Below are 15,039 nucleotides of genomic sequence, written 5' to 3'. Positions count from 1 at the left end.
CTCCACTATTTTCAAAGTCCACTTCCAGATCAACTGAGCCAAATTTTGAACTAATGGATATTCCAAAAGTGGAAGATTTTGGCGTAACCGAAGGCACATTAGGAGGATAAGGCCAGTTCAAGGTTTCAGATTCCCTGCTCAGATGCAAGGTTCCTTGATAAGTGATCAATTCTAAGATTGCACCATATATGGAAGGAGAGAAGTGTGCTTTAAATGGTGCTATGAAAACATAGACCTGAAATTCAGAAATATTAGGAATCAACACGCAGACACAGAGATGGGAGGGGTGTGTGTGATAACAAAAGGGAGGGGAAGGAAAATTACTATTTAGTTGCAGATTCATTTACGTGGGATTAGGATTCTCTCACATTACCGACAAAATCAAAGTTGTAATGTAGTGAGAAAAAAAAACAATTAAAATTGATCAATCAAACACAAATAGTCATAGGTCCTACAATAACAAGATTTATGTCTTATAACACGATACTCTCATGTTACTGGAAAACAGAAGAGAATCATAATCCCATTTGTGTGTGCAATGGTGTATATGTGACAAGTGAATGTTCACATCAGCTTAATTTTCACTAGCATGCTGATCACCTCCAACTGCTTCAAAATGGATTCATCCGGGATTACACAAGATGCCAGGAAGAATGTTGCACTCAATTTCTGTAGAATAGAAACCTTTTCTGACTGGTCAGAACCAATTAAAGTGATCTATAGAAACAACAAACAATCCCATAATTAGCATGATCCAAGCTTCAGGATATATAACAAATATATAAATCAACAATAAAGCTATTGGGACTAAGGACCCAACCTGGAAATCATCGAGTCTAACATCAAAATAATTGTACAAATCTTGAAGTTGGATTCCTATACAAATATCTGATGCAGATATCGAATTTAAAAAGCTCTTCACACAGTAGGGTTGGTGGTCCTCATCATTTGAAGAGAACGATTCAAGATTCTCAGTTGATTTCAAGCATAAAGACCTTGAATTCATCAACTGTGGTAAAATAAGAGTAATTAGAATTATTAACAGCACAAAAATGATTAGAAACCAATGTGAACTATAGAAATGCAAAGGGCAGACGTTTAAATCTCTCTCTCTCTCTCTCTCTCTCTCTCTCTAGTTGAGTGAAGCTTTATTATTATTTTTTTATTTAATTGAGTGAACAAAACAAACCCAAAAGAAAACCATCTTAAAAGATCATGCACTTTACCAAATAGAGGGTAACCACATAATCTTATCCCACAAATTTTGAATGTTAAATTTTAGCTAGTTTATAGCAAACTTTAATTCCTATCAAACAATGCTAAAAAATTGAAGATCATTCCCAATGCTTGCCAAAAGAACTATTTCCAGAGACAAGCAACAGCCACACAATGCAAGGGAAAAAAAATGGCATAACTTCTAGTTTCCCAGCAAAACTAATTGATACATTCACATCTTCAGACAATAATGGACACAAATCAATTATAATTTGGAATATAATGGAGTTACCAAGTTGCAATATTTTGCTGCTGTATTCCTCCACGGAATATTAACAGAAACATCAAAGATAGTAATTTCCCACATAACTTTCTTATTGTTCTCGAAAACATATCTGCATATTAGATGAAACCCAATTGTTATGCTATGGTTTGAGATCTCACTTGCAAGTTGCAATAGAAGTTATGTTTGAGTAATAACTAAAGTACAACTTACTCTGCTTTGGATAAGAGCCGAGCGTTGTCATTTTTCATTCCATTCAGTGACAACAGCACCTGCAGTTGGACAAAGAAAATAGAAATCTAACACCTTTTATCCCAATTACCCTCCATATACAACTATAATGAAACATCTAAGACAGAACATTTGCCTTCCAAATATTAAAGACATCCATGTTGTTCAGAGTATTGGATAGTGCACAATTGTGTCATGTGAATCATGTACCCAAACTCAGCTAGTGGAAAAAGTCATCAGAAGTTTCCATATTACTACAATTCCAGATGTAGCAGAAGTTACAGAAAAATTGGCAAACTATATGCTGCAACCAACCCTAGAGTGGGGATTGACTACTTGAATAGAAACATAATCATAACCATGATTACAAATTATCAAACCCTTCAACTTTGACATTCAACCTTTTTCTTTTTTGATGAATGAAGAAATATTGTTAACAAGGAGGGAGAGAGATATTACAAAAGGCATGGAGGATGTGATCTTCAATGCAAAAGATTAGGTTAAACAAAAAATACATCAAAGGAGCAAAATTTCCAATATATCTGGATCTCTGAAAGAGATACCCCTCTAAAAAGATCATGCACCTTGACCAAGTAAACCAACACATCTAACACTATCCCACAACGCTTGCTTGTCTGGATGTTTCTCATTGAAGATGCGGGAGATGCTGCAGTAGAATACCCCAAACAGTAGCACAGACAGCACACTACCACAAATATTTGGCACCCTTCCTCCTCCCGAAACCAACAAAGCCAATCAACGAAAAAAAAATATCTAAACCTCTATGGACACACGCAACATTAACCAAAGATACCAAACAATGCAGTCATAAAAAATCAGACACTATACAATGTAAAAACAAAAGTGATACTGATTCCGAATTCACCCCACAAATAACAAGAACATCAGGGAAATAGCCATGTGAAGCCTTCAAATAAAAATAAACAAAACAAAATTACATGTCAAAAATTAGGAACATTGAAAGGTACTAATCTCATTATATGAAATTCCTTCATAAAAGAATTTAAAATCTCATTGACTGAACATAAGTACAACTTAAACAGGAGACCAAGGGAAAACAATTCAAAAAGATTAGCTAGCACATCAATAATCATGGCACATACCCTTTCATTATGAAATTTGAAAGTTGTAAAGACATCATAAAACTCCAGCAGATTCAAAAAGATGTTCCCATCAAACATCACTTGAATTTGTTGAAGCACTCCCTGGAACATAAAATGGAAGAAATAAACATAATACAAAAAAAAACAGAACATTTCTGCTTTTAACTTGCATACTTACACAAATACAAAACAACTCTTAGTGACTCACTATGCGCATCAACAATACCTTTACTGACATGGCTGTATCTCCATCAGATGAAAAATCTACTTGAATGCTGCATGCATGATCGTCAATATCTGATGTATTATTTTCAATGAAAGGCTGCAAATAAAGAAACAATACCTTGTAAATAGAACTGATGCTGATACACAAATAATTGTACAAAAAAATTACAAAATACAAACCCTTCTAATATGTACAATCACTTCCTGGCTATTTGGAAGAACTACTTTCGCGAATTTGAATTTGGATAAAAAAACTCCATGTTCTTTGTAGAGCTTAGACTCAACAATCCCACCTTCAAGAATTATTTCTGCAATTGCTTTACCATACCTCCTAGAAAAAATGAGAGAGAGATAATGAGAGAAAGATGGAATAATTAGTTGACTATTAATGGGCGTTTTAATTCATTTTACACAAACAATCATTTCAATGAAACAAATTTAGTGAATTCAAGATCACCGGCTTTTTTGAAATTGAGAATATGCCCTCTTACGGACAATTTTTTTTTTTCTCTTTTGATGGAGAAAAAATATCTGTAAGTGGCAAACTACATAAAAGATCAATCAATCCTTAGTATAATAGGCAAAAGACTGCTCTTAAGAGTATGAACAGAGCACAATACTTGCTACGCAGGGTTGCAGAAATCTGATTAATTGCAATCTTCAATGCCAATGTGCATAATTCATGCTTTGTAGCAATGTCAAGACTGGATGAAACTACAGGATGAAATTCTGTTGCCTCAGATATATCCTGGAAATAAGGAAAAAGTAAAAATAATTAAATAAATAAATAAAAGGGAAAAAGGCATTCTACATAAATAACTGAAGATTCCTACAGAAGTCCTATACAAATCAAGGGTACCGCTACCTATTAGCACTTTGTGGTTAAAATTTGGCCATGTACCTCAATAACTCACATGACTGAATTTTTACATTATATTGTAAGTCATGATTACATCATAGCAGTCAAAACAATCAAAACTGCATTCTTCCAAGATGCATTCCAAATGGGAAATTAAAGCAAAATATCATTTGTGACATCCAAATTAATCATGAGGGCAAACCAATCAAGCACAAGAATAGACCATTCCTCAATATAAGGTTACAATTTAATTTAATAAATAATTAAGCACCAGCACCTCAACATCAAATGACACAACTCCTGAAAATTGACTGGAATCATCAGTTCCACCAGCACCAAGCATACCACGAGATAACCAATTCAACCATCCCCGTGATTTGACTGCATGGTCATCTATGGACGACTTTTCTGTAGGAATATCAATGTGCATCCTCCCATTGTTAGGAGCAGAACACCCTGAAAGTAATTCCTGAAAGAACAGACAAACACTAGCCGTAAGAATCAACCACACAAGGATAAATCACATTAAGGATGTGCGTAGCATCAATATTGCCCAAAACATGCCAATCAAATAAAGAATACAACACCAAACAAGCAAAAATTAAGTATCCATCAAATGACCTTTAGCACACTTACCCGCATAGCATATTCTGCAGCAGATCGATAATTCAGAATATCATCCAAATCTGATTCTTTCTCCATTTCTTCCAAATCTTGGAGCACATCTTCATCAACTGGCTAATAAACACAAATCTAATCATCAATGGGGAAGAATAGAACTAACAATCAGAGAGAGAGAGAGAGAGAGAGAGAGAGAGGGAGGGAGGGAGGGAGCACCTGTTGTTGTTGAAGAAAATCCAACTTAATCTTGTACAAGTTAATATATTTCCGACGGTAGCTTCTGTGTACAGGAAACAAGGATTTATCAAACAAGGTAGGTGACTGTCAACGAGAAACTGCATAAGGAAGAACCTCAAAAGGAAATCAAATATAAAATCTTTTTCTCAAATCGAACAAAAGAAGCAAATAACAGAAAAAAAAAAAAGTAAGAATAAATGCAAACATGAAAGATATGTGATTTTCCTGTGCATTGGAGAGCAAAAAAGGAGAATGGCCAATTTGGATGCACTGTTTTGTCATCCTCTAACACAAATATAAGTAAAAGGTAGTGCTGATCTATCTAGATTGTTTACTTGCAAACCATATTTGAATTCCTAACTCATTCCCTAAAGACAATCACTTTCAACCTTGATGATGATAATTGTGCTTGCATTTTCTATTAACTGACGTTTTGTAGATGCATTATTCCACATCTTTAATCAGTGTTTCGCGTATCCTAGACTTAGATCAGCTCTTGCTGACAAGGGAGATTATCCACCAACCAAACACTCTCTATAGGTCTTAGGTGCTACCTCGCTATCAACATAAGGATGTCAAGTGTGTGGAATCACAAAAAGAAGCCATTTCTCAAGAACCACAACACCACTGAAAAAGTCAAGCATGCATTGAGTATCGTCGAAAGAGAGAGAAAAACAAAATTATCTAATACTTTATTAAGTAAAATAATCATTGCATGAACTCACAATCTATCCCCAAGGTATCTCCATGATGTTTTCTTTTGTTTCTTGCGTACATCTGAAAGGACTGATTCTTGTGCATAGTGCCACCAAAATATTTGCCAACCCTTAGATTTTCTTGGTAGAGGACAGTGCCAAGGACGAAAGCGGCCATACCTACATAATATGAAAAAATAATTAAAAAACCTAATAGTATACTTTAATATGAGGACCAAACGCGTATGGATGGACAAAGAAACAACAGTATAAGGGGGGAAGTTGGAGTAGCGCCTAATGTTGAAAAGAAGTAGAATCTCATCTCAGGTAGGATGGACATGTAGGGAGAAGATCAGCAGAGCACCCAGCATGGAGGTTGGATCAAATGGATGATATTAGGTGGCGAAAGGAAGAGTTAGACCCAAGAAGACCGTACACGAGGTGGTCAAAGAAGACGTGTATATGGTCACATTGTAAACATGATACATGATAGGACACAACAGTGTTGTTTGATCTATGTAGCCGACCTCACCTAGTGAGATCAGACTTTGTTGTTGTTGTTGTTTAGACTTTAATATGAGTAACGGTTGTACTAAAGGTGAGTTTGTTGTGTGGTTAAAAAATGGGGGAGAAGTTTTCGTGGATGAGATTTACATTTACAGCCAAACTCACCATAATGATGGAAATCATAAGATTTTGAATACAAGTCGAGATGCTACAACAAGCAAAAACAAATAACTCCTAGAAAGTGATTTTAGACTGCTTAGCAATGATGGTAGAGAAAAGAACAAAATAAATTACACAGCACACTTGCATAGACAAGAGTTTTGACAATTCACCCAAGTGTAAGCTCTAACTCAGCTAGAATACTAGTACGATTAGGGTATCTGTCTCCTGACCAATGCTAAAATGGGTCATCAGATTTTAGCTGGGGGTACATAATAGAATTGTCTGATTGGTGGAACTACTGGACATCAAGATCCTTACACCTTATAACGTAGAAGATACACCAACCAATTGTTAATTCAATTTTAAGATTGAGTTTGTATTTTTTATATAAATACAAATTACTAAGAAGCCAATGACCAAAAGCATCTTCGCTTCCACTGGTTTGTTTTTCAACCACTGAAATAGGCTAATTTGACAGGCTCTTAGAAGAGGGGAGAACTATTAAGTTAAGAACCTTCTTTCATGTGTGATCCATGATTCTTCTGCTAAAAATAAATTGCTAAAGAATAATAATAATAAGATGATGAGTTTGATAGTTCAAAAACCTCTGCTTCCTTATTTAATGAATAATGCAGGTTTCATTTTGTAAGTTTCTTCCTCACAATTATTTCACTTCAGATGGGGCTAATAATTTATACATCACACAAAGGTTTGTTGCAAGGGAACTGCTTTAACAGTGCCACCACAATAATTGCAGGCTTTGAGCAGTGAACTTACTTTTCTCTTAACCTACAAATGCAAACATAATCCCACACGATAAACATCTGTTGCAACTGGCACTCATCTAAGGATACAACCTGATAAATATAAACAATATTAGAAAGACATAAAAAATATGTACGGTATCAGAGAGATAGGCAGGAACAATTTAACAAATGACTTAATTAGCAAACTCCAAACACTAAAAGAAAGGGTACCAACCAAACCACTCATTTCAGCACTGACAGAATACTGTGGTGCATCATCATCAGGCCTATGTGATCTGTTAGCCTGGAAGAAAGAACAGAGAACCAAAATTAAATAAGAAGAAATCCTATTCAACATATTAATAGTAATTAAATAGAACTGAAACGGAATCTTGCACTAAATCATGTTTCATAAATCTAAACCCAAGTAATTAAGCAGGGCCAAAACAAAATGAAGAAAATACAGTACACATTTACCAAGCAATTCATGGAAATATGTAGCAAATAAAAAGGAAGGAGAGCTATGGTGTCTGCAATCTATAACAAATTAACAAGAAATACTGTCTAGAAAAAATGTAACAGGTACTTTTTTATACAGAGAAGGCATAACTATAATTAAGATAAAAGATAAATATTAAAATTAAGAGTTCTATTAAGATATCCATACCGAAAGAGTTATGGTTACATCACAAGGAGCCAATATAGAATTATAATATTCCCCTTCAGATCTTATATTAGTTGCTAAGTGGGAGTTACTCATCCCATTCACAGTTACCAATTCCATTGAACCATGAAATATACTGGAATAAAATTCCAGTCCTTTAATCTCTACGATTTTATGCTCTTGGACCACCCTCACCCTTGCATTATAAGACCTGAAAAATGGAGAATAAAATAAGTCAAATATTGGTCAACATATAAACTGCCATATTAAAAAATTTGCACAACAGCATCAACAGAACAATACAAATTAGTTAAATTTTTTAACTTTAGTGGAGGTTGATTATAAAATGCCTAAATGGTTTTGGTGGGAAAATTAATATTGTTATTGTCAGTGAAATTTAGGTTAAAATGCAATATTAACAAACCCAAAAAGCGTGAACAGCCACAGAGAGAGATCCACTAGTAAGCAAGATGAAAGTGAGAGAGCATCACCCAGCAACATTTTGCTTCATGGTCAAATTAGAGAACTTCAAACCAAACATAACATGCCCCTGCAAAAATACAGTAAAATTATGAGAAAAGAAAAAGCCAATTGGATTTATTATCCAAAAACCACCACCATCAAATCTGTGGGTTTGTGTTGGGTCCATTTGAAGGGGAAAAAGGTATGGCCTGAAGATAAACTTACCATGTCATTCTGCATATCACTGTATAAAACATGAAAATTCCTAATGTCTACTTGAATGCTGTCAAGAACCTGATGAAAAAGGATAAAGCATCAGGGGTCATATCGTATCGTATCACAAATCATGATAAAGCTCATTGGTACCAGGTATGATATTACCACTTTCTTTTTGTTTCTTCATTATTTTAATTATTCTTAATAAAGGGAAAGCAAAGAGAAGTTAAAAATAGATGAAGAAACTTATACACACACACACCCCATGTAACAAGTGGATTTTTTACCATCTGAAAACCCATTCCTAGACCAGCAACTGACCACATAAACATTGGTGTGACAACCATTGACATGATGGTATCAAAGGCTATTTAACCAAGAAGCCAAGAGTTTTAATTCATGTTGGCTCCACTAGCCTTTAGCTCTTTATTTAATCAAGTTTCCGCAACATATGACTGACATGTTTTGATCGGATTGACATCAAGAAATAAGCATAATAAAAAACAATATCAATATAAAATAATTCTACCTTTGCAGTGATGTGAGAAATGAATGATTGGCCGGCATTGCTACCTGCAGAAGATAAAGCGATTAAGTTATTAACAAACCAATTTTATGAGTATTTCAGTCAAACATCAAATGGATTTAAAAAATACAAAACTAAAATAAAATAAGAATGAATTAACACAAATGACAAGTCCAAAAGCTCAAACTCCGAATTTTATATCTTCTTTAGTAAAGTTAAAAGATGCAACAAAGCTAATCAATCCTTTTCTTTCAAAAATTAGGACAAATGCAATAGGGACTAAAATACTGCAAATTGGGGAGATTGTAGAACCCAACTATAAACAAAATCACTAAAAGGAACTTTAATGGGTAGGACTTCAAATTGAAAACAAAGGACTTACCACTCACACGTCTGGATAACTTTTCCAACTCTGCTGCTGCTAGCTTAGCCTTTTTGCCAGCAAATTCTCTTTTCTCGACAGCTTCAGCACCCCACTATCACCTCAAAATTAAATTGTTACGGAAGAAAAGATGCAAAGTGGAGGAAAAGATATCCTCCCAACTAAGAATACAGAGAAAATCAAAACATTTGTGAACTGCGGATTTCCAATCTCTCAACATGTGAGAGGGAAGTCCTCTGAAGAGACCATGTGTTTTACTCCATACAGATGACTGACACCTAATTCCTTTGATGTAATGTGTGGATGCTAAATAGGTCTAGTGTGAATGTATGACTTGATATCTAAAATTTCCTTGTCTTTGTTATTTTCATTAACTCATTAAGTAATTATTCTATGGACATATAAATAATTGTTACAAAGCATCTAATACAGTCGTGAAAGTTTATGATACAGATGACTGTACTCAAAGTGAAAGAATTAAGACGTACCTCTTGATCATCTCTCTGGGATGCAGAAACAAAGACATCCTCTAAAATAATTATAATAGGATCCCAGGGCTTTTTCCAAGGAATTTTGATGCTTAACCTCCCAACTCGACCTAGCCAAAAATTACAACCTCCATTAGGTTAAAGAAAATAGGAGCACCTTTGCACATACCTTCCATCATCCATGAATTTTTCTAATCAACCAATGTATCAAGGGGGGAAAAAATAGTACGGAATAATGGTAAAACGGAAAAAGTCATTAAAATGTATATAGAAGGATAAGATCACTGCACCTTGCTTTAGTGCAAACGGAAGCTGGAGATAATCAAATGCTTCAAGTATTAGCTCCACATTCTCTAGTAGTACCACCTCTAAATGATAACAAACATTCAACTTTAAAATCAGTCCACAAACAACCTTCAATTAAACATACTCACAGATACAAAAATAAGTTCACACACACGTTTAAGTCCTTCAAACATACAAGCAATACCTGTTTCATCCTCATCTCTTCCAGCAATAAATAGGTCATGACATCAGTCTGGCCCTTCATTATTAATTTTTGACATTCAATTGGTTTTTTGATGTCCTTTTTTGACATAAAATTGGTCATTTTATAATTTGACATTTGAGGACCATATGATGCATTTAATATAAGAGGACAATATGGATGGCACTTTATCTTCACAAGTCCAAATGTTCAATCAAATCCATTTCCGCAAGAATAAGTGGCAGCAGGAAGAGTATCAATGTAAACTATATTATCAAGTGTGAATGAGCTTTCTAGCATTTACAAGTAAAAGTTAAAACCCATAATTTATGGTTTAATGGACTAAATCAGAGAAACAAAATCAACCCTAACCCAACACCATTACAAGGAGCACCAAGCTCAGCTCAAAAAATATAAATTCATGTCATGCTATCATGTTCCCAAAAAGGTGCAGTATTAGACATTATGCAAGATTATTACCAAAGAAGCACTTAAAGTGTGTTACGTACCAAGTCTAATCTTCAGCTGCTCTTTCTGGATATCTTTGAAATATCGACCAAGGTAACCCAAGAGCAACTGTTGAACCAAGCCTTCAAACATTGCTTAGGTATTATATTTGCCTACACAACAACATCAATATCTTCATCTGCAGAAACTAATTACAGCCAGGTTAGTGAAAGCAAACAAGGATTTGAAACAAGCAGAGTAACAGAAATGCTACTTTTAAACACTTCTTTTTTATATTAATATAAGACTATCAACCACTTGGTTTGAAGTTTGAACTATCATGTAAAATTCAGCTGATTCCATCTTTTTGGTGCAATTGTGCAAAGCAATCAGAATTTCCAAGCAGAAGTTTGTTAAAACTAGTCCTCACTGGAAAATCACAGATATATAAAACCAAACTGAAATTGAACCAAAATCATCTAGCTCAAATTTAAGTACAAAGTCGATAAACGAATTTCCACAACGCAAATTGATAAGTCATTAGTCACAACTAAACACTAACCACTAACAACTATACAACATTCAGAAACAGAAATTAGGAATAAAAAAAGCTAGAGTAAGTACGAAGAAGAAAACGAATAACAAAAAAAAACGTTGAGAAAGAAACGAAAGCAAACGCACGTGGAAGAACGAAGTAGGTGCAACGGTGTGAGCTGTCAAGCAGCAACCGAAGACCGGAAAGACGCCACCGTCGACCTGACGTGATGCGACCGGAAAACGGTGACCGACGAGGCGCGCGCGGTAGCTGTGAGATGCGAACGTCGCTCAAAATCAAAAGCAAGGAAGCTGTGTGTTCTCGCGAGTGACACAGAATTGTCGAACTTTTTCTTTTCTTTTTTTATTATTAATTTATTCTGCAACTCTCTTTTTGTATGGATTCTGCAAAATGGTTTAACTAAAAAAGTTAAACGGGTCATGGCCCACTCCATCTAAAATAAAAAAATAAGAATTAAAATATTTAAAAGGTAAAGTACTATTTTGGCCATAAGATTTCAATTCCAGACAAATTAATTTTTAATTTGTTGAATTGGGAGATATCATGACAAATAAAAAAAAAATACTATTTTAATTCTTAATATTTGGATTAAATTCTAATTTGATCTCTAGTATTTTAAAAATTTTATTTCTATCCCAAAAAAATTTAACCAAATTCAATGTTGTCTTGTAGTTAAATTTAAGCATAATAGTTACTAGAATGAGTGACTTAAATATTAATAATATTATTAATTAAGTCATATCTTCTTTTATTTGTTAGAAAATATAACGAAAATCTTCTCCTCCTTAATTTTCTTTATTTACAAAATTTCAAATTTTAATCATCAATTATTAACTCTTCAAATTTATATTAAATTTAATAATAAGATAATTTAAATCTATTTAAATTTATTTAAAATCTATTTAATAATAAAATAATATTAAATTTATTTAAAATATTAAAAATCAAATTAAAATTGATTCCAAATATTACAGATAAAATAATATTTTATCCAAAATTAAAAAAACTCGTGCAAAAACGGCCCATAACTTCTCCAAAAATATATATACTGAAATATTTTTATTAAAAAATAACGAACAATTATATTTGCTTTGTTTGGGAAAAAAGGAACTCAAATTGTTGTAAGAAAGCTTTCCTTCGAACATCGCTTTACAGAGAGAATCGCGTCCCTCGCCCCTTTCTGACGCTGATCATTCGTGGACTCTATCTCCTCTTCAAACTTAGTGCTGCGAATTCTCAAGGTTCTTTTTTTTTCGGTTCTTATTTATTTTTCTTTTGATTTTTGGGCCTTTTGCAATAATACATCATTGCTTCTGTTTCATTTCGTGCAAAATTGTTCGATGCGTAGAAGAAATGGACACAGTTCTACTTGTGATTTTAAATTTAGGGTTATGCGATCCTTTAGTTCGGATAAAAATTTTTTTTTCGATTTTCTAATATAATATCCCTTTATGGTCAGGACAATTTGGTTTGGGGGATCATTGTTAGGGTATCTCATGATTTCATAATTTCTTTAATTGATTTTCTGATTTAATTCAAACCTGGCATGCTGAACATGTCTGTGATTTGTGGAATTACCTTTTATGCATTTTAAAGCGAATGTGTTGGGTATTTCAACTTTTAGCAAAACTTGAATTAATAACATGTTTGGTTACAGGTCCCATAAATGTGATAGACATTTTTTTATTTCTTTTAAATATATGTATAAGAGTTGAACTTGAACTTTGAAAATGAAAAAATAGACAGTGCTTCTCATCCAGTTTCTTTCTTTGAACATCATATGGATGGATTATACCTCCATATTGATTTAGTTTGTGAATGCTTTGTATGAGTGTTGCTTTGCAAATATTTTATCATTTCTCTTGAGCAATGTTAGAAATCATATGATTGGATGTATGTATAACTTGAATGTCTAAATATCTTGGTTGGATTTTAAAATGACACTTGTGTTGTTACTGAAAGAGGTTGTTGGATGTCTTTGATGTTTCAAAAACCCCAGTCTCTCAATTGACTGAAAAAATGACACTTGTATTCCTTTTTGGCTTATTTATTCTTATTTTTGCTTATTAACATTAATTGATTGGTGTTATGTTTTGTAGGTTGTGCATTTATCCATTTTGGAAACTTTCTCAGCATTGCATTTGCTTAAGCCATTAATTAGAGACATCCAATTTTGCCAATCATGGATAGACGACGCATGACTGCCACCAGGCCTTCAGCCATGTCTTCCCCTTCTGTCACTGCCACTGCCACCACTACCATAACCATTGGAAGTTCTGATCCATCATCCTCTTCCTCGCAACAAGAACAGCAGCAACCAGAAGTCCTTTTCCTTCCATTAAGTCGCAAGAAGAAGGTCACATGGAAAGAGGGCACGGTAGACAATGAGTTTATGCAGAAGAAGAGCTCCAAGAAGTGCTGTATCTTTCACAAAGAGAAGTCATTTGATGAGGATGACAGTGATGAAGATGACAATCCAGATCACTCCGATAAACATGCCCACGATCACAGTGATGGGGGTTGTTGCTCCAAGAGTAATGATGAAGCTGGTCCAAGCAGTTAAGGTTCTGATTGATCACAGCTGTGATAGATAAAACTGAGAGTCATATTTTTTTGTAAATGAAAAGTGTTTCTAGCAGTCAATGAAGCAGGAGTTTTAAAGTTGATTAGTCAATGGAATTGTTGGCCTGTTGCTTGGGTTGAAAGCATAAAATCATGTCATTGAAATGGTAGCAATGCTTTTGTTTAATGTTAATCATTTTTTCTTTGAAATTTGATTTTATCACAGCTACCTTACTGTAGTAGAGAGGGTTTCATGTCTGTTAAACGTTAAGGACAAAGATGGTTTTTACTTTCTAATATTATTTGCCATCATCGTTTTATTATTATTATCACGGCTGGAATGATTGTTAAGAATAATCCTTGAATGATTTTACCATCTTATTTCTTTAAATAAAGTTTGCAACCCATTTTTAGGCGAGTGGTATGGTAGAGTCAACAGAAAAAATGAAAAAGGGTAAAGTATACTCTTTGTCCTTAACGTTTGGCAAAAGTTTCAAAAATACTATTAAGTTTTATTTTGTTTCAATTTTGTTCCAGAAGTTTTCGATTTGTATCAAATATACTTTTGACGGCTAAATTTTCAAAAAAATTAAGACCAATATAACAATAATGCATGAAAATTATGCTTGATTTGCTTGTGTTGAAGGTTGTTCTTATGAAATTGTTGTTGAATTGGTCTTAAACTTTTTGAAAAATTAGCCATCAAGGGTATATTTGATGCAAATCGAAAACTTTTAGGACAAAATTGAAACAAAATAAAACTTATGAGTATTTTGGAAATTTTTGTCAAACTTCAGCCACAAAAAATATACTTTACCCTAATGAAAAATTATACAAAATTATACCGCTTGTCTTAATGGCTGGTTTGGTAAGTTACGCTACCCTTGTATATATACATGTTCATCTTTCTTTGAATAAGGTTTTGGATTCAAGTTCTTTGAAATAATAGTTCTCCACTTGAATAAGGTTTTGGATTCAAGTTCTTTATAATGATTAAAATTGTTTCATGTAGATTGTAGAGATTAGTTATGGATTAAAAATGTAAAATAAAATAACATAATTCATAGGTTCTGCCAGTGACGGATCTAGAAAATTTTGACAATGGGCAAAATATACATAATATGATAATATGCACATCTAACTTTATCTCTCTCATTCAGATGATAACTTGGAATTTTTTGTAGTTATTCTGGATTTGCTGTAAGGCTCTCTACTTTGAATTCGAAATACTTCCTTTTGTTGTAAGAGGCTTAACGCATTATTGATGGAGTGGTGGTAGTAACTTTGGAGCAGAAAAAAAAAATGAGAAAAGGGGAGAAGTGGGTTCGAAACTAATATTATCGG

General features: G+C 33.7%; 2 protein-coding genes across 2 annotated transcripts in view; one reads left to right on the top strand and one right to left on the bottom strand.

Annotated features, from left to right (window-relative positions):
- The window catches only part of LOC107491149 (uncharacterized), a 28,692-nt gene extending 17,204 nt beyond the window's left edge, over positions 1-11,488 (bottom strand). Inside the window, 24 exon segments of the mRNA XM_052261543.1 lie at positions 7-235; positions 601-717; positions 821-1,009; positions 1,508-1,610; positions 1,712-1,770; positions 2,854-2,955; positions 3,080-3,175; positions 3,259-3,409; positions 3,699-3,826; positions 4,215-4,406; positions 4,574-4,675; positions 4,775-4,838; positions 5,521-5,670; positions 6,937-7,016; positions 7,141-7,209; positions 7,573-7,780; positions 8,061-8,119; positions 8,257-8,325; positions 8,777-8,820; positions 9,156-9,249; positions 9,644-9,753; positions 9,934-10,011; positions 10,640-10,776; positions 11,259-11,488. Coding sequence (XP_052117503.1) covers positions 7-235; positions 601-717; positions 821-1,009; positions 1,508-1,610; positions 1,712-1,770; positions 2,854-2,955; positions 3,080-3,175; positions 3,259-3,409; positions 3,699-3,826; positions 4,215-4,406; positions 4,574-4,675; positions 4,775-4,838; positions 5,521-5,670; positions 6,937-7,016; positions 7,141-7,209; positions 7,573-7,780; positions 8,061-8,119; positions 8,257-8,325; positions 8,777-8,820; positions 9,156-9,249; positions 9,644-9,753; positions 9,934-10,011; positions 10,640-10,730 — 2,584 coding nt within the window. The 5' untranslated portion in view covers positions 10,731-10,776; positions 11,259-11,488.
- A 731-nt stretch (positions 11,489-12,219) lies between these two features.
- Positions 12,220-14,027, top strand: LOC107491150 (protein phosphatase 1 regulatory subunit INH3). Its single transcript, XM_016111929.3, has 2 exons — positions 12,220-12,374; positions 13,233-14,027. The coding sequence occupies exon 2, from the start codon at positions 13,316-13,318 to the stop codon at positions 13,694-13,696; it is 381 nt and encodes a 126-aa protein (XP_015967415.1). The 5' UTR covers positions 12,220-12,374; positions 13,233-13,315; the 3' UTR covers positions 13,697-14,027.
- Positions 14,028-15,039: the final 1,012 nt, after the last annotated feature.

The sequence above is a fragment of the Arachis duranensis genome, chromosome 5 (assembly GCF_000817695.3).
Source record: "Arachis duranensis cultivar V14167 chromosome 5, aradu.V14167.gnm2.J7QH, whole genome shotgun sequence".
Taxonomy (NCBI): domain Eukaryota; kingdom Viridiplantae; phylum Streptophyta; class Magnoliopsida; order Fabales; family Fabaceae; genus Arachis; species Arachis duranensis.
The sequence above is the reverse complement of the archived record's forward strand: the minus strand, read 5'-3'. Positions and strand labels throughout refer to the sequence as shown.

Bases quoted from the DNA above. Each gene is read 5' to 3' on its own strand.
- LOC107491150 (XM_016111929.3), top strand. From the start codon at position 13,316: ATGGATAGACGACGCATGACTGCCACCAGGCCTTCAGCCATGTCTTCC.